This window comes from Pecten maximus, chromosome 18 (assembly GCF_902652985.1).
Source record: "Pecten maximus chromosome 18, xPecMax1.1, whole genome shotgun sequence".
Lineage (NCBI taxonomy): Eukaryota > Metazoa > Mollusca > Bivalvia > Pectinida > Pectinidae > Pecten > Pecten maximus.
The window spans coordinates 23,172,162-23,191,740 of NC_047032.1; the positions used below are offsets into that span (position 1 = coordinate 23,172,162).

The window sequence follows — 19,579 nt, forward strand, 5'->3', positions numbered from 1 at the left end:
CTCCATGTGATATAAATAAAGAGTTAAATTACGAAATGTCTTCATAGTTGAAATTCACGTCCCACCAGCTAATACCACCCATCTTCTGCGCGTTCGCTACAGAACATGTTGAACATTTGCCAGGAATACAGCGGTAAGTGGAAGTTTGAGTTTAATGACTGGAAGTGTAACATTTTGGTAATTGGTAACTATATTCTAAGGAATCCGAATGAAGCATGGGCAATAGGCCCACCTATCCTTGAGAGCTGTACTCCCAAACACACCTGGATACAATGAGTTCGTCCAAATTGACTAACACCGAACGCGTCATGAACGCATGTGAAAAGGTATAATTCCTTCTTCATCTACAATAAGTCCAATCGTGAAAACAAGTAAGAAAGCCGTCTTACCGTCTATTCTTTATGGAGACGAACATTGGATTCATCTTACTGTAAATGACACGTTTTCAACACTACGCCGTTAAACATATACTTGGTTTATCACGCCGTACAAGGTCGGATATCGCCGAGTCTCTGCTTGGCCTTTCCAGAATCTCAGCTGAAATGGATCTGAGAAAACAGCTATTTCTTCAAAAATGCTTTCAATGAGACAATCTTATTTGTCGAAGCAAATTTTTACTATACGTTTGTATTCGTATATTGCTTTGCTGGCTAAAAATTCCACGATTAATCATGCTACAGGATACTTCCTAGACATAGTAAAAGTGCTCCGGAGATACAATCTTGTTTTTACTTGGTGACATATCTACCGTCACAAATATTCCCGTCCAAGCTTCAATGGAAACGTAGAAAAGTGAAATCCACTATAAGATCCTGCGAAAATTCGTCCCTCAAGAAACATATGGCAAATGATCAAGACTTGACATTTTTCGGAAAGATCCACTCTTATATAGTCCATACATAATGTGGCTTGCTGCGGAATCTCCATCTGATATTCAAAACGTCTACTCCCTATTTTCCCTGTTGGCACTAACAACATATTTTGTCGGTAATCTGTGTCCACATTGCTCACAGAATTTTGACATTGCTACAGTTTATCTCTGTTGTCCCTTGTGTACATACATGTACATTGTACAACATTCTAAGACAAAACGTTATGAACGACATTCTGCCCGAACTTGGCACCAATGTTCTTTTGTTACTATCTGCTTTACTCTCAGCTTATTAGGAGCGACCCCAGGAATCCCCTTCACAGATGACGCGGTCAAAAGACAATTCCTAATGAAGTCTGCTAAATTTTTTGTACGCGCTATGCATTGCTATTTGTAATATAATGACTGTCAATCACTTTGACTGATTCACGCGGTGGATAAATTTAGTCCTGTAATATTTTTTTTCTATCTCTCTTTCGTCGGTCGATTTCTTGTATTTAAAGATCTCCTTCTGGAGGAAATAAAGTATGATGATGATGATATTACGCTATTACCATACTCTAGACGGCAGATACATTACGTGTTTACCACTCTCCATGTGATTAATTTGCAGAAATAGATTACGAAATTTCTTTATAGTTGAAATTCACGTCCCTCCAGCTAATACTACCCATGTTCTGTGCCACCTTTTGATGACAATATCATTGGCCCAATCATCGTTATTATAACTGGATGTGTCCTCTTATTCAAGAGAAAAAAACTGTTCATCATCAAATAGTTTAGTTAGTTTGATGTACGTAAACAATCATACAAGGTACTATGTCAGAATGCAGGAGATACAGACTGCCAGAAATGTTTCCGGAAAAAAACCACCTCGACTTCTTTGCTGCTGTTACAATCGTTGTCTGCATCCTACAGTACGTTTAGATCACGTGATGTAATTATGACGTCATAATTATTACAAGGAATAAAAATAAATATGTCATGTCACGAGAAATTGTACTAGCAAGTACAGTGTCTGTAACAATTTACAACGTCTGTGGGCTTCGTACAATCGTAAAGATGAAGGCACCAATGTCTTTGATGAATCTAAAGAGAAGATATCTTGTTGTTGGATTGAGACAGAATTACACAATAATTTGTTACAGTTTGTTAAGGAAAAAGATGAAGTTGTACTACTTATGTTTTGATGCCTCACACCCATCACCAAAGTAGTTCGCAAACAAATACAGAAATGTGGAAAATATGAGTAACATTCACATTACCGTTTTGGAGTCGACTTATTGTAACCGTGATAACAAACAGAGGGTTTGCTTGTTGTTTTTTAACTGATTTTTAACCAATTAAGATAGAAACAGAATCAGTCGTTCTGCTCTTCTACTTTCGTTTTCTATTTGACAGATAACAGAAGATCAAAGTACTTGTACAAATGTTTATTCCTGTTAACAGTGATTTGTTAAGGCACTAATTTAGTTTTGTAATGCTGTCATTGTTTTCCACAGAAGATGACTAACGCCCAATCTCACAGATATATAATAGTTTATGTCCGGTACAGTAGCAGTCATGCATCAGAAAGTCATCCGCTCTTTGAGTACATCCGCATTCCTGGCTACCTTCACCATTTGGTTCCCCTCTAGCCCACGATCTCACCGAGATATCAACTTTCTCGTCGTTGCTGACAAAAACCCAGATGTTTGCGTCGTTCCTCTGTCGACCGGTATACACAATATCTCTGCTTCCTGGAAATAGAGATGCAACCAAAATGCAAGGATTTTGAGCATAAGCAAATTATCATCATAAATTTCCTGATCTCTAAGAATTATGGCAATTTGAACGGAAAGACAAAACAAACGGTATTTTTAATTTGATTTTGATTTTAAGACATTATTATTTGTTAAATCGAATAAATAGGATTAAGACAAATTTTCACAACTAAGAAATGCCTTCTCGCAAGAATCTATTTTTATGCCCCGAAGGTTCGCTTTTGCTCAACCCTCTTTTTACCAATCGTTACTAGGAGAATACCAAAATGCAAAGGAAAACACAGTTTAAACTCATAACGAAGCAAATACTTGTACAAGTAACATAAAGTTTTACATCGAGACACTCGAAAAATGCAACAATACTAAGACCAGGTCCTCCTGAACGGTAAGCGTCTCCTGCTTTATAGACGTCACGGCCATGCAAATCTATGTCAAATCCTGGTTTAGTTACAACATCAAAACGAAAGCTATGTTGATGACAACGAAACCATGAGGTTATTTACAAGTATCGCAGAAGTTTGGTTCTAGATCGCACAGGGAAATAGAATATGTTTCAATGAATTCATTATGTAGACCACAACACATTAATATGGTCATCATCAACCTGTATCTCTCGAAACCCTATATTGGTAGTGAAAAGGTCCATCAGTCAATTGATAGCAGTCTATCAATATATCTATGTAGTTTTTATTTTATTTTGTTAGTTGATATAACCAAATATATGACAATAAGATGTATCAGAAGACAACATAGTTGACCGAATCGGTTGAAATTAGGACTTAGTTTAAGTATGTCAAAAGTCACGGTTTAAGTCAGGAGGTCCGCAAATGCGGTACCAATAGATATACCTTTTCACAAGAACATACATGAAAAATGTAAAATAAAATCCTATGTCATATAGTTAACATACTTTAGCTTTTTTAAACTATGCAAAAGGCCATCATCAGGGTCAGTAGGTCTGCAAACATAGTGTAAATATAAAAGGTATAAAAGGACTGCATCCCCATTAGTATTGACATCACATTGTTTAAACAACATTTAACCTGGCTGACTCCGGACGCAGACGACGCCGATGCCTAGAGGTATAGAAATAGCTCGGCTGAACTTTTTTCCGGCGAGTTTAAAGAATGATATTTCTATCCAAACAACTAAAACACAAATTACTCACCTACACGGCTTGGCAGATTTTCCATTATGAATCGGGATTCTGCGTCCGTTTTGATCTCAACCAGATTTGCTCCCTTCGACTTGCACCGTCTCTGAAACAAGGAAGAGCAAATACGTTTGAAATTGACATAAAGCCTGTAAAATCATAGTTTTTACCAAACTCTCTCATTATAATTCGTGAAGAAGTATAGCAGGTAACTGCTGCAGTTTATTGCATTGTGGAATTTGAAGAATATAATCCTGCACATTGTCATTTTTCTCTATTTCGTTTCACGTTTCAACTTATTTCAAAATGGAATATTCCTGCACTGCAGCCTCCAATATCGTTGAATACAAAATTCAGCGAGTACTAAATCGGCGCATTTGTGGGTATATAAAGGCGGAAGGATCAAAAACGCAATACAACTTGTTAAAAGTTGTTGCAAGCGTTATACCGGAGACAAAGGAAAATGGCGAGTCAATGAGGGTGAATAATACCACGCTTTTTCCTCGGTTATTTTATATAACGTACTTTGTTATGCTGCATAAAAGATACAAGACAATGTTACCTGTCTTAAACCCAGTAATCACGGAAATAAACTTCTGTATAAGAAAAACGAGAATTTATCCGTCATTGATAACTTACTTTTTAACTGAAATATTTTTTTTGTGAGTCAACTTTCTGTAATAAACGAGCTTCAGTCTCAGAACATTCGTCAGATAAATACAATTAATATATTTCGAATATTGATATAATTCTTGTAATCCAATAAAACAATGTCGAGGTGAATACTAAATCTTAATTTCCCATTTACTTTCAGCATTCGGATGTCATTGTGTAATGTATTTAGATGTACCGTGGTTTTATGGTTTTGTTACGAAACACTGGCGTCGGGAGAAACATTTGTCAGAGTTGTATTACCAGTACTTTAATCGCGCAAGCTTTTCATCCTGGCGGGAAACCAAATATGTCTTATTTATGGTCATTTCTCGTTCATACATTATGTAACCCTAAAATAATAAAAACAAGTGGGTTTTTATTTGTAACGGGAACGTTTTATATGTCCCCAAAACGACCCCAGCAGCAGTAAATAAAGTACTTGTAGTTGATATCGCAACAATGTTAAGTGTCATATTACATCTATATACATTGTATCAGATTTCATCAAATTCGGACAATATCAAAAGTTCGACCAATCAGAGGCCTCAGTCAGGCTGACTGGTCGGATAACCAGTCGAAAAACGAAAAAAAAAAACTCTTACGCACCACCGGCCATACTACTCGTGTAGAGTACCGTAGAAATCCGTCTTATGGTTTCGAGAAATATGACGGAAACCTCGTCCGCGGAAGAAAACGAGAAGGCATGAAGCAAATGTCCCAAAGCTTTATTTGAGGGAGAAAACATACTTCTCTATCAATTTCGTACAATAAACAAAGAATATATAGCAAGTGTCACCATAAACAATAAAACCTGAATCAAAGAAAATAAGTACAACTCACCATTGCTGTGGCCCAATCCGTTTTCTCAAAGGAACTGGAGAGATAGTAGCACTTTTCCGGAGATCTGATCCAGCCATCTTCACAGACTCTTGGTATGACTGTAGTTGGGGTGGTGGTGGTGGTGGTGGTAGTGGCAGTTGTATTAGCTAAAATAGAATAAAAGTCAAATTCAGCAATCGACAATAGTAACCAAAACATATGGAAAACTAGGTTTGATAATAAATAAATAAATAAAAAATAAATAAATAAATAAAATAAAGAAATAAGCGTATTTGTTTCATCTCCACTATGTGAATCTACGTCGAACCCAGGCAATAACAAGTTCGCTAAAGTAATCACCACTAAAATAAAACCTTGCCCTAAGTAAACATAGAGGGTCGATTTACATGTTACGTCATATTGACCTGATCTAAGGTCCATATTGATAAACAGAACACTGAGGAGACCAATTTAAATCTACAAATAAAATAACAATAAAACGATGACATTGCCAGTGCTTACTCAAGTACCTCTACCAGCCCTCTACCAGCCCTCTACCCCTCTACCACCCCTCTACCAGCCCTCTATCAACCCTCTACCACCCCTCTACCAGCCCTCTACCAGCCATCTACCAGCCCTCTACCAGCCCTCTACCAGCCCTCTACAAGCCATCTACCAGCCCTCTACCAGCCCTCTACCAGCCCTCTACCAACCATCTACCAGCCCTCTACCAACCCTCTATCAACCCTCTACCAGCCCTCTACCAGCCCTCTATCAACCCTCTACAAGCCCTCTACCCCTCTACCAACCCTCTACCAACCCTCTACCAGCCCTCTACCAGCCCTCTATCAACCCTCTATCAACCCTCTACCAGCCCTCTACCAGCCCTCTACCAGCCCTCTATCAACCCTCTACCAGCCCTCTACCAGCCCTCTACCAGCCCTCTATCAACCCTCTACCAGCCCTCTACCAGCCCTCCACCAGCCCTCTATCAACCCTCTACCAGCCCTCTACCACCCCTCTATCAACCCTCTACCAGCCCTCTTCCAGCCCTCTACCAACCCTCTACCAGCCCTCTACCAGCCCTCTACCAGCCATCTACCAGCCCTCTACCAACCCTCTATCAACCCTCTACCAGCCCTCTACCAGCCCTCTATCAACCCTCTACCAGCCCTCTTCCCCTTTACCAACCCTCTACCAACCCTCTTCCAGCCCTCTACCAGCCCTCTATCAACCCTCTATCAACCCTCTACCAGCCCTCTACCAGCCCTCTATCAACCCTCTACCAGCCCTCTACCAGCCCTCTACCAACCCTCTACCAACCCTCAACCAACACTCTATCAACCCTCTATCAACCCTCTACCAACTCTCTACCAGCCCTCTACAAGCCATCTACTAGCCCTTTACCAGCCCTCTACCAATCCTCTACCAACCCTCTACCAGCCCTTTACCAGCCCTCTACTAACCCTTTACCAACCCTCTACCAGCTCCTACCAATCCTCTTCCAATCCTCTACCACCCCTCTACCAACCTTCTATCAACCCTCTACCAACCTTCTACCAGCCATTTCCCAACCCTCTACCAAACCTCTACCAGCCATTTACCAACCCTCTACCAACCCTCTACCAGCCCTCTACCAACCCTCTACCACCCCTCTACCAAGCCCTCTACTCTACCAGCCCTCTACAAACCCTCTACCAGCCCTCTACCAAGCCCTCTACTCTACCAACCTTTGTTATTCTTTGCTGTTGATGTCTGTGTTGAAGATGTTGACGGCATATTTCCCCAACTAGTGTGAAATATTTTCACAAATAAATTATCACAATGATGAAATATTTCCCTATTGTATCCTAATTATTTCAAGACCTGATATCCATCAATTAGGTAGTTATATAAGACAGCTTCATGGATGAGCGCTCCAGGCCAGGGCTAGCCACTGAGCTTGGTGGTCAGGGATTACTGCTGTCCAGGTAAGGTAGTATACAGCTAGCAGTGCTGTGGTGTTGCTGTGCGATAAAATTGCCCGAGGCAAATCTCTCAAAATTAGTCCTTGTTCCAAGAAAAATAGTCATTTTCTCCAATTTTAGACACTGTCCAATATTTCTAGTACCGACCGGTGAAAAATAGTCAAAATTGAAAAATAATAGGACACATCACCTAGTTTTAGACAGTAAAGAGAGAATTAGAGAGTATTCATCTTTTTTTAGACATTGAGGGAAAAAATAGACACTGAAAACAATATTAGTGCCTATCACACAAAATTCGGCTTGAAGGCAAAAAACTAGTGTGTGAATTTCATAATTAGATATGTTTCTGAAAAAATAAATTAAATTGCTAAATTAGTGCTTATTTGGTAAATTTGGTGAAAAATTCTAAATTAGGAGAAAATATGAAAAAACTAGGACATTCGTGTCTGCCAGTGATATACCTGACAAAAACTTACATGAACCTCATACTATGTTTAAGTCATATTTTAAAACGCAGATTTCCTTTTAATTAAAATCACAGTAACTAGACTTGTCGGCATCACAAAGTTCCATTAGTGGTTGAAATGCGTGTCCATGAGAAAATAAGTACTTCGAACGTGTTTTCTGCTATCCCGGTTTTTTTTTGGGGGGGGGGGGGGGGGGGGGGGGGGGGTTACGAAAATGCCGAATATTTTAAGGTAATAGGTCCCGACCTGTTTTTAGAGTTTTGTTTTTGTGTGTGTTTTATAATGATAAAACAATGTTTAAAATGTGTTTATGGCAAGTCAATCACTGACATAACATAGCTCTGTAATTATATGTTAAATAATCGACAATTCCTCGCCTCCGTTCTACGACCCACTCAAGCAAAGCGAGAGAAGATGTAGAATGTTTGTCTACCAGTTTACCATGATTGCTATTAGTTTCCTCTCGCCCTGTCATTAGACATATCTGGTATCAGGGCCAGTGGATACTCGGGCTTTACCAGTATATCTATATTGTCTGATAAAATTGGCAACATCAAGTTACAATTCATACATTCTTTCCAATTGCTGTGTTCTTAAAAAGACTTTGCCTGAAGCTTTGATACACGCCGGAAGTATGCGGGAACTGAATTATGGGCGCGCATATCAAACGGAAGTGGTTTTATTATTATTTACGCTATGATTGAATCAATAAGCCGCCGGCTCTCACTAAAAGATGTTTAAAAGCCCTAAACAGCTGTATCGGTCCTACTCTTTATATTTGGTATATTATTTTCGGTCCTTTAAGCGATCACTTATTAATTAAGGACGCTGGAATAATATTTTTTTTCATTTGTTCGCCATGATGTAGTATCTTTAATAAATATCACGTCTACAATTGGCTACCTACACTGGCCACCTGTTTTTAGAATATTAAACATTATAGATATAATTAGCCTTTATGATTTTGGTATCTAGTATCGATCTAATTCCAGTGTTCAAAACTAAGGGGAGATAATCAAGTATTAGAATTTAGCATTGCAAACTGGTGGCCAGTCTATTGACTGCCATCTGTCTCTATTATAACGAGACACATGTTTATAAACACTGATATAAACAGCTGTAGTTCTCGGTGAGATTTCATGTTACCGTCAGTAGAAAGTAGGAAAGTGTTATTGCGGTTAAGTAATACGTTTCCTACGTCCCGAATCTGGCTGATAAGGAGGGTAAGGTTTCAGTCGTATCCAATGTCAGGTATTGTCGCCCCAGGTTTTCCCACTTCTGCACATTATCATATCTTAATTCATATTGACAACATTTCTAGATAAAATGAATCCTGCTAAAATTGTTTCAAACAAACATGTCTCTAACCATGATCGAATTGTGGCGCCATGTTTACATCAGTTTGAAGTACACATTGGAAGAGCCAAGATGGTAACTTAAAAAGCAGAAAGATTATGTTTCCTAATCAAAGGCATTTATTTAACTAACAATTATAGTTGGTATTTTTTAACTTGGTAATATTGGAAATTTGGAAATTGAAGATTTTTGTTACAAGTCTGGATTTTTCAAATTTCACTTTTGAATTGTATTAAGTAAAATGCTTGAATAAAAAATTATGATATCATGTTTATTTATCTTTAACAAAAAAGTGTATTTCATGATTCTATATAATATTGATAATGTCCATATCGTTTTATGACAGACTAGTGATAGTACTACAACACCTTACCGTCAATGTCTCCTCCGTCCAAAATCTCTCGTAGTTCTGTCTGCTCATTTTTCAAAAAGCGAATTTCATTTTCAAACCCGGACAGGATTTTTGAGAAGTCATTAAGCTCGTTGAATATTGATTGCTTGAGCTCGAGTGTTTCCGTACTGTTACATTCACATTGAATGTTGGAGTCTGTGTCTCGTTCGATTGTATCGACTCGCCTTTGTAACTGACATACTTTCTCGTTTAGGTTGAAATAAGTTCCGTTTAAAAGGCCGACAACTTCACTTGTCAAACTTCTCTCTTCGGATTTCTCCACCGAAACTTTATCGTCTGAATATACTTCATCGCACTTTGATATCAAAATCACACCGACCAGAAGTAAATACATACACGTCTTCATCTTTCTAAAGCCCTAAGTGGTAGGTTCCTCTAGAATGAAACAAGTAAATTCAGTTCCCATAGGGCTGTTATCAAAATACTGATCACGTGGTTTCATAGAACAACATTGGTAGTATTTTTTTATGAATCCATTGGCAACCCTATGAACATATCAGGTAACTGGTACGTCCTGTGTAATTAATCAAAGATTTATGGATTACATCAAATGACGTCTCTCGTGATGATAACATCTTATATTGATTGATATATAATAGACATCAAATAACAAGTCGACTGAGTAATGTTGGTATGTTTATCACGTTACAGTTCCCTGTGTATGTTATATACATACAGAGAAACGTTAATATCACGTTACAGTTCCCTGTGTAAGTTATATACAAACAGAGAAAACGTTAATATCACGTAACAGTTCCCTGTGTAAGTTATATACATACAGAGAAACGTTAATATCCCGTTACAGTTCCCTGTGTAAGTTATATACAAACAGAGAAAACGTTGCTATCACGTTACAGTTCCCTGTGTAAGTTATATACAAAAAGAGAAAACGTTAATATCACGTTACAGTTCCCTGTGTAAGTTATATACAAACAGAGAAAACGTTGCTATCACGTTACAGTTCCCTGTGTAAGTTATAATACAAACAGGGAAAACGTTAATATCACGTTACAGTTCCCTGTGTAAGTTATAATACAAACAGGGAAAACGTTAATATCACGTTACAGTTCCCTGTGTAAGTTATATACAAACAGAGAAAACGTTAATATCACGTAACAGTTCCCTGTGTAAGTTATATACAAACAGAGAAAACGTTAATATCACGTTACAGTTCCCTGTGTAAGTTATATACATACAGAGAAAACGTTAATATCACGTTACAGTTCCCTGTGTAAGTTATAATACAAACAGAGAAAACGTTAATATCACGTTACAGTTCCCTGTGTAAGTTATATACAAACAGAGAAAACGTTAATATCACGTTACAGTTCCCTGTGTAAGTTATATACAAACAGAGAAAACGTTAATATCACATTACAGTTCCCTGTGTAAGTTATATACAAACAGAGAAAACGTTAATATCACGTTACAGTTCCCTGTGTAAGTTATATACATACAGAGAAAACGGTAATATCAAATTACAGTTCCCTGTGTAAGTTATAATACAAACAGAGAAACGTTAATATCACGTTACAGTTCCCTGTGTAAGTTATAATACAAACAGAGAAAACGTTAATATTACGTTACAGTTCCCTGTGTAAGTTATAATACAAACAGTGAAAACGTTAATATCACGTTACAGTTCCCTGTGTAAGTTATATACAAACAGAGAAAACGTTAATATCACGTTACAGTTCCCTGTGTAAGTTATATACATACAGAGAAAACGTTAATATCACGTTACAGTTCCCTGTGTAAGTTATAATACAAACAGAGAAAACGTTAATACCACATTACAGTTCCCTGTGTAAGTTATAATACAAACAGAGAAAACGTTAATACCACATTACAGTTCCCTGTGTTAGTTAACATACCACAGGGAACTGTAACGTGAATCAATTGATACGATTCCATGTCAAGGTGTTATTGACAGTTTCTTTCTTGTCTCGACTTGTGAGTTGTACCCCACAAGTTCACAGAGAATACACTATAAGTTAACTTTTCGATGATTTCCTTATGGGAGTTATGTCCCTTCCATCTAATTTCTTTATGTTTAACAGAAAATGAAATCAAAGATTTAAATTGAATGGAACGAAGAATTGCAGGATAAATTGTCAGATTAAAACAATATTAGTGTTACGTATTTTAAACGAGGAATCCAGTCTAGAGTTGAGAGCCGAGATAATACATGCTTTGCCAACTTCACAACTTAAGGCTCCGTTCGAGATTTTCATGTATTATTAATGCAGAGAATATCGAAACTTTAACACTACAACATCATTGGTCCAATTGTCTTAAAATGAAGTTGATATATAGATATACATAATTGTGTCAATAGCATGCAACATATGTTTTATTGTAGTTCATTTTGTATCAACACATTTCAGTCGGAAAGTTACAGATAAAAATCCCTTATATATTAGAACTCTATCGTTAACTAGACTCGAACGGCGATTATGTCAGGATTAGTATCATACTTGCATTGCAATTACCACCCTAGCTTTTGCATTTTCAGCGGATTTTAAAGACATTGTATCCCAGACAAAGGGTAAATAATACAGGAATGAGTTGTAAATATTAATCAATTATTGACCTTTTGTGAGGTCAATGTGATATTTCACCTACCTAGCAATCAGATATTAACCGAGGGCGGAGCCGTGATCTATATTTTAGATTCTACTAGGTTGGTATAACACCATATTTACCACACCAAAGGTCGATACTTTTTTATTATTAATATTTAAGATATGTTTACAAAAAATATGGAATTGCATTATGTTTTTCTTGACAACATTTAGGCATTGTGTCGGAAATATGGTTATGGCGTCGTAAGCTCAATATTGATTCGCTGTTTCTAAAAATCAAATAAAAGGGAAAAAAGGACAAAAAACAGGTCATTATTTCAAAATATTTACCTCCAGGTGACCGTGTTTTATTGTATGATAATTGACAAAATCGGACCATACTTATAAATTATTAATTCTTTTTATATTTATTTGATGTATTGCTGTATCGTGAGTAACAGTACGCTCTCGGCGATGTAGCATTATTTTCATGTCGAACATTATGCTGTTAATGAGTTTAACTTCAGTCCTGAATTTTTCGTTTTTTTCCCGGAATCTGTATTGAAATCATCGAATTAAGATATTTTATATATATATATATATCATATCGGACCAATATCCACGTAGTGTACCATACATCAATGTTTAACTTTTGCTATAAATGAGTTTAACTTCATATCTGAATTTCTTGTCTCTGAATCCATAGATGAATGGGTTGATGGCACTGTTGACGAAATATGACCAAATGAACGTGTAGTAAAATTGGGATTCCAGAAGATCGAGCTTGCAGTCAAAGTTCTTACTGAGGAAATACAGCAATGCCAGTGCATGGTGCGGTAGTGCGCTCAATATATATGCCATGGTAACAACGCACAGTGTCAAAGTTGTCTTGCGCACACTGTAGTTTGCGCAGCCGTTAGATGGCCCATTACTTCCTTTCCGCGACGGGTCATCATATTCTGTGCTCAGTGCTGACATCTTGCGGACACTTGATCTAAAGACATTATGTTTAAAAATCTGTCGACCAATCAGCGCGTAAACTATAATTAGAGAGGTAGTTACAGCTATGAAATAAAGGGAGGTAACCGAGCTGTATAATATCATATATACCGTCTTTTTGTACTCGTTTGCAGTGAGACACCGGACACCGGTCAATCCAGGAACGCCTGTTTGAACGTCACTCAGTCCGAACAAAATAGGAGCCGGCCATGATAGAGCAAGGGAGATCACCACGCTAACAAAACACAGCATTTTCGCTTGATTTGTTGTTATTTGACGCCGAAGCGGATGTAACACTTTTCGACATCTGTCTATTGCTATGACTACCAAAGCGGAAGTTGACATAAGGGACAGGAAGTACAAAACAAAACGGAATACTTTACAAAATACGTCAGACGGAAATGTCACAGGAAATAACATATATATGATGACAAGTGGTGCGCTGACGGTACAGTTAACGACATCAAGGACTGCCAGCCAAAGGACGTATATCCGGTAGTTTGACTTCCGGAATCGTTTAAAGTAGATGAAGATGACGAGAGTATTCCCGATGAATCCGATGATACCAATGATGGCGAGGAAAGTGATGCCCCCTATGAAGCGGAGGATGAGTTTATTGTTGATGTCTTCCAGAGTGACGTTCGGTTTTTCCAATGTGTCTCGCATCCATTGGTGACATACCGGAAGTAGCTTGTCTCCTGTTTCGTTTGATGACGTCATCTTTTCTCTGAATTGAAACGAAAATGAAATAGTGTTAGATTATATGGTTTTCTGTATTTCAGATCTATATATTTTGTTGTACGAATTAATATCCTATGTAGAATCTTTGTTTTGTTGTAAGGGATGCTTGTGGATGTCAGTGGTCAGTTTTATTGTAGTGGATGCGTACTTGTGGATGTTAGTGGTCGGTTTTGTTTTAATGGATGCTTGTGGATGTCAGTGGTCAGTTTTGTTGTAGTGGATACGTACTTGTGGGTGTTAGTGGTCAGTTTTGTTATAATTTATGCTGATGGGTGTTAATGGTTAGTTTTGTTGTAATGGATGCTTGTGAATGTGAGTGGTCGGTTTTGCTTTAATGGATGCTTGTGGATGTTAGTGGTCAGTATTGTAAATGATATATGCTGATGGGTGTTTTTATTTACGACAGAATAAAAGTGAGCACGATGCGCAATCGCAACCAAGTGCGTGTGATAGCTATTGTGGTTGGTATAAATTTAGGAATTGATTAAGAGTATTCTAAAAACGTTACGAACGGTTTTGCTATAAAGATACGTCATTTTTGCAATTTCTTCCATTGAAATATGTACATGTATGTTAGCTGATTCGTCTTGGATTCTGTTTTAGAAAATGAAATAAAATATTGTCTTATTTCAACTAAATAGCGGCAGTTTGTGATCAACCAGGGTTCCGGCCCATGACCTTATTTACTCGCCATCGTGCTGTGAACATGTCGGGCGTCATACAGAGAAGGCATGTCTCATCAAGTATGTGTACGCTTCAAACACGAACATATAATCAACGTAAGAGAACATGACAAAAAGTATAGGATGCATATGTATAGATCTATGCAGACAATAAAAGCTTTTTGTTTTTATTTCATACGAACACGGACCATTTAAGTTGTGGTTGAAATCTATACACGTTCTTGATATGACACATTCGTATTTTTTATCATTTCGTAATATTTATCATTTAATTATTCAATCCCACATCGCCGATTTGAGTAATCGATGTGCACGCTGTGTGGGTTAATTCCCATTTACGCCATCATTCATTTGTCATTTGATTCTGGTTTCGTATACTGTATCAAAACTGTGAAGTACGTCAGATTTGTATGCAGAACATGAGCAAATATTTAAATAACTTTCTAACCAAAAGAGAGACAAAATTATCGAACTTATATTATTGAGGGTCATACGACACTCGGCCTGTTGTCTGTATCATCAAAATGTTTATTGATACCCGAAAATACAAACATTTTAGTAAACAGGACACAATTCTGAGATTACAGATACCTTAGAAATAATCTTACGAGGACGTTAATAACAAATCCTGTTCCAATTTCGACGTCAGAGATTTAGAGATAACATTGATCATTCAAGCAGGTAAATATTTATCTAAACTTCTGATTCGCCAATCAAATTGCAGTTTGATAAAAAATGAACTTTGGTCATGTATATTAGGTAACATATCGTCAAACATTTAACATGTTTTCGAGTGAAATAGTTTTCTTCAAAAGGTCTTTTATGTTGAATGTTTAATTGATCGTGATAACATTAGTATTTCTTTAATTAAATGTGAGCTATTCAAATGTAGCGTATCCCAAAAATTCCCATGTCCGTGCGTTTTGTTTTGTTTATAATGACGATGATATTATAGCAATCGCCTTTTAATTCGCCAAAATATCACCAAGATTTAAGCATGTCGCGTGGCTTTTTGCTTTATTTATTTTTTTACACTTCTCGTTGACATATATATTTCTGATGAAAATGATAAAAACGCTAGGTTCCTATTCACGAGTGCGAAATGTCGTGAGTATTTCTCTTAGATTTTCATGCTCTAGCAGATTTAAAACCGGTTTATTTAAATTTACTTTTTATTACCCAGTATCAGAACATTAGTATTCACTTTCTTTTCTCATAATTATATGTAAATATTTACTGACACAAGAAAATCCCGTAGAAATCGGCCATGTGTATATAGCAAGCGCCGTTTTGTATGAAGTAGCTTTTTTTTCAATTTCAGCAATATATATTTAGTTCATAGTTCAATTGTACTACCATTATTTGGGAAATCCACAAGCATTCAGTTATTTTGTAAGTAATAAAGAATGTTTTCTTGGATACAGGATGGTACAAATGACATTTAATTGTCGGTAATTTCCGGGTAGGTATATACAGCAAAATCTTTTGGCTAAGACCATCCAATCAAATGTATTGTTACATTATTATATAAAGTGCTTTTTACTAACAAATGACATATTGACGTTTTCGTTCATTTTTAACCAATTTGAAGAACTTTATATGTGTCCCGACTTGAGGTTTGTTATTGTCCAGAAAATATACATAATTTCCCCATTATAGACGTACACTTTGATAGCGATCTGGCACCATTCTGGTTCCCACGTGTTGGTCTTCTAGCTATAAACTGTACACCTAAGTCCTAGAAAGGCGAGCAACTGTACAATGTATGGTTATATACAATGTATACTGGCCACCAGACCCTAAGTCTTCTTTGTATTAAGAATTACCAAGCTAGATTCTAATATTAGATTATCTGCCCCTATTTTATAATTCTAAATTTTAGGGACAGGGGGGGCCTACCTATGTTATACATAACCTAATCCATTCTAAAATAGAGCCAAACTAGATCTATCATGACTATGTACGAACGATTTACTGGGGTTTCTTTTGACCAATCCTATCAGTATAAGAAACAATGAACTTTACACACCCATGATCTATTTACACGGTAAAACTAGATTAAATGGACTTTATAATGTCAATCACGCAAACAATGACGTCACTGTGGCTATTTTTACTACAGATCCATTCATGCTGGGATCCTATATATATCTCATTTCATTGTCGAAGTTATAACACATAGCTTTAGGCTATTCATTTCATTTCGGCCACAATCAGATTCAGTGATCATAATCTGACCATTGACCGGGTTCACAGGCTGGCCTATTGTCAGCGACGTGACAACTATAGGTAGCTTGTGTTATATTTATGCACGACAGCTTATTTAAAAACGCACCAATACAGCTTTGTTAAGATGTTTTCGCACATTTACATAACATGTGCATTTATAGGTAGAAAATGTGAAAGAAAAACAATAATTGGTAATGTTCGAAATGTAGTATTTAAAACTTCACTCACAAACAATGTGTTTCTTATTTGAAAAGCTAACAATACTCTGTGCATCCGGAACTTCAAACACACATCCGGTTTTGACTCGGATAATAGATATCACGATGTTACTTCCTGGACCTCACGGCATTTAAAATGTTGACCGATGGTTGCTAAAGTTCAATCAAATTTCAATGGGGAATCAGCGCAGAGATCAAGTGAACATCTTTGACTGACCACATAGTTATAGTCTCGAAAACAAAAATGGTAAAGTGCATTAATTGTCTATCTTTTCGAATAATACTCACTCCCGGAGACCTTCGAACGAGACATGCACATGTACACCTTCGAGTACATTTTAGGACACCTATAAATATTCATTCTTTCCACACACAGTAACAAAATGAAATATCCTTCCAGCAGTAGCAGAACAATGCACAACACTAGAGGACTTCAAGATTATAGATTAGTCCATAAAGAAAAATGCGATGGATACATTTGTTTAAACTTTATTTTATTATAAGATATTGTTGACGTATCAATGCCAAGAATCCCGAAACAAACACCGACTACTAATACTGTATCTATGGGGTATTTACTTCCATAGAGCGGTAATTGGACCATAAACTGACCAATAATATAAGTTTGTTTTGACATTTTTTTCAGCTGAATTCTAAAACTTGATACCTATGTAGCAGAAACTGCCAAACATATCCTTTATACACAAATCTTTTGTATTTATTTTAACTATATAATTACCATTTTACCTCCCTCCACATTGACCTGCTTTATATCTGACTTTGTGAATCATGCTAAACTTCCGATGAACTTAAGGGATCCTCTAGAAAAACATATATATGTTTATTATTGAGGCCCCTAATGGCTCTACAACTCATTTGAATTGATTGCATTTAATTAGGATTTAATTGATATCATGGCAGCGCTACAGAGTTGTAAAGTGTAGATACCACTACAGTATAAACTGGTCGTGTACGACCCTTGTGTATTCTGTCTCCCAGTGCTCTATATAATCCATGATAAGAGCTTAAGCACGAATTCCCACCCAACGGTCTACAATCCATGTACCGAACGGTCTACAATCCATGTACCCAACGGTCTACAATCCATGTACCGAACGATCTACACTCCATGTACCGAACGGTCTACAATCCATGTACCGAACGGTCTACAATCCATGTACCGAACGATCTACACTCCATGTACCCAACGGTATACAATCCATGTACCCAACGGTCTACAATCCATGTACCGAACAGTCTACAATCCATGTACCCAACGGTCTACAATCCATGTACCGAACGGTCTACACTCCATGTACCCAACGGTCTACAATCAATGTACCCAACGGTCTACAATCCATGTACCCAACGGTCTACAATCCCTGTACCGAACGGTCTACAATCCATGTACCGAACGATCTACACTCCATGTACCGAACGGTCTACAATCCATGTACCGAACGGTCTACAATCCATGTACCGAACGATCTACACTCCATGTACCCAACGGTATACAATCCATGTACCCAACGGTCTACAATCCATGTACCGAACAGTCTACAATCCATGTACCCAACGGTCTACAATCCATGTACCCAACGGTCTACACTCCATGTACCCAACGGTCTACAATCAATGTACCCAACGGTCTACAATCCATGTACCCAACGGTCTACAATCCATGTACCGAACGGTCTACAATCCATGTACCGAACGATCTACACTCCATGTACCCAACGGTCTACAATCCATGTACCCAACGGTCTACAATCCATGTACCGAACAGTCTACAATCCATGTACCCAACGGTCTACAATCCGTGTACCCAACGGTCTACAATCCATGTACCGAACAGTCTACAATCCATGTACCCAACGATCTACACTCCATGTACCCAACGGTCTACAATCCATGTACCCAACTGTCTACAATCCATGTACCGAACGATCTACAATCCATGTACCCAACGGTATACAATCCATGTACCGAACGGTCTACAATCCATGTACCGAACGGTCTACAATCCATGTACCGAACAGTCTACAATCCATGTACCCAACGATCTACACTCCATGTACCCAACGGTATACAATCCATGTACCCAACGGTCTACACTCCATGTTCCCAACGATCTACACTCCATGTACCCAACGGTCTACACTCCATGTACCCAACGGTCTACAATCCATGTACCCAACGGTCTACAATCCATGTACCCAACGGTCTACAATCCATGTACCCAACGGTCTACAATCCATGTACCCAACGGTCTACAATCCATGTACCCAACGGTCTACAATCCATGTACCCAACGGTCTACAATCCATGTACCCAACGGTCTACAATCCATGTACCCACCTGTCTACAATCCATGTACCCAACGGTCTACAATCCATGTACCCAACGGTATACAATCCATGTACCCACCTGTCTACAATCCATGTACCCAACGGTCTACACTCCATGTACCCAACGGTCTACACTCCATGTACCCAACGATCTACACTCCATGTACCCAACGGTCTACAATCCATGTACCCAACGGTCTACACTCCATGTACCCAACGGATTACAATCCATGTACCGAACGGTCTACAATCCATTTACCCAATGGTCTACAATCCATGTACCCAACGGTCTACAATCCATGTACCCAACGGTCTACAATCCGTGTACCCAACGG

The 19,579-nt window shown here is 37.8% G+C and overlaps 1 protein-coding gene across 1 annotated transcript in view; it reads right to left on the minus strand.

Annotated features, from left to right (window-relative positions):
- Positions 1 to 2,289: 2,289 nt before the first annotated feature.
- LOC117316317 (isotocin receptor-like) overlaps positions 2,290 to 19,579 on the minus strand; it is a 28,419-nt gene continuing 11,129 nt past the window's right edge. The window contains exons 2-6 of the mRNA XM_033870857.1: positions 12,675 to 13,752; positions 9,424 to 9,820; positions 5,282 to 5,427; positions 3,803 to 3,893; positions 2,290 to 2,610 (exon numbers count right to left, since the gene is read on the minus strand). Of these exons, the coding sequence (XP_033726748.1) occupies positions 2,381 to 2,610; positions 3,803 to 3,893; positions 5,282 to 5,427; positions 9,424 to 9,820; positions 12,675 to 13,745 (1,935 nt within the window). The 5' untranslated portion in view covers positions 13,746 to 13,752 and the 3' untranslated portion in view covers positions 2,290 to 2,380. The remainder of the gene's footprint in view (positions 2,611 to 3,802; positions 3,894 to 5,281; positions 5,428 to 9,423; positions 9,821 to 12,674; positions 13,753 to 19,579) is intronic.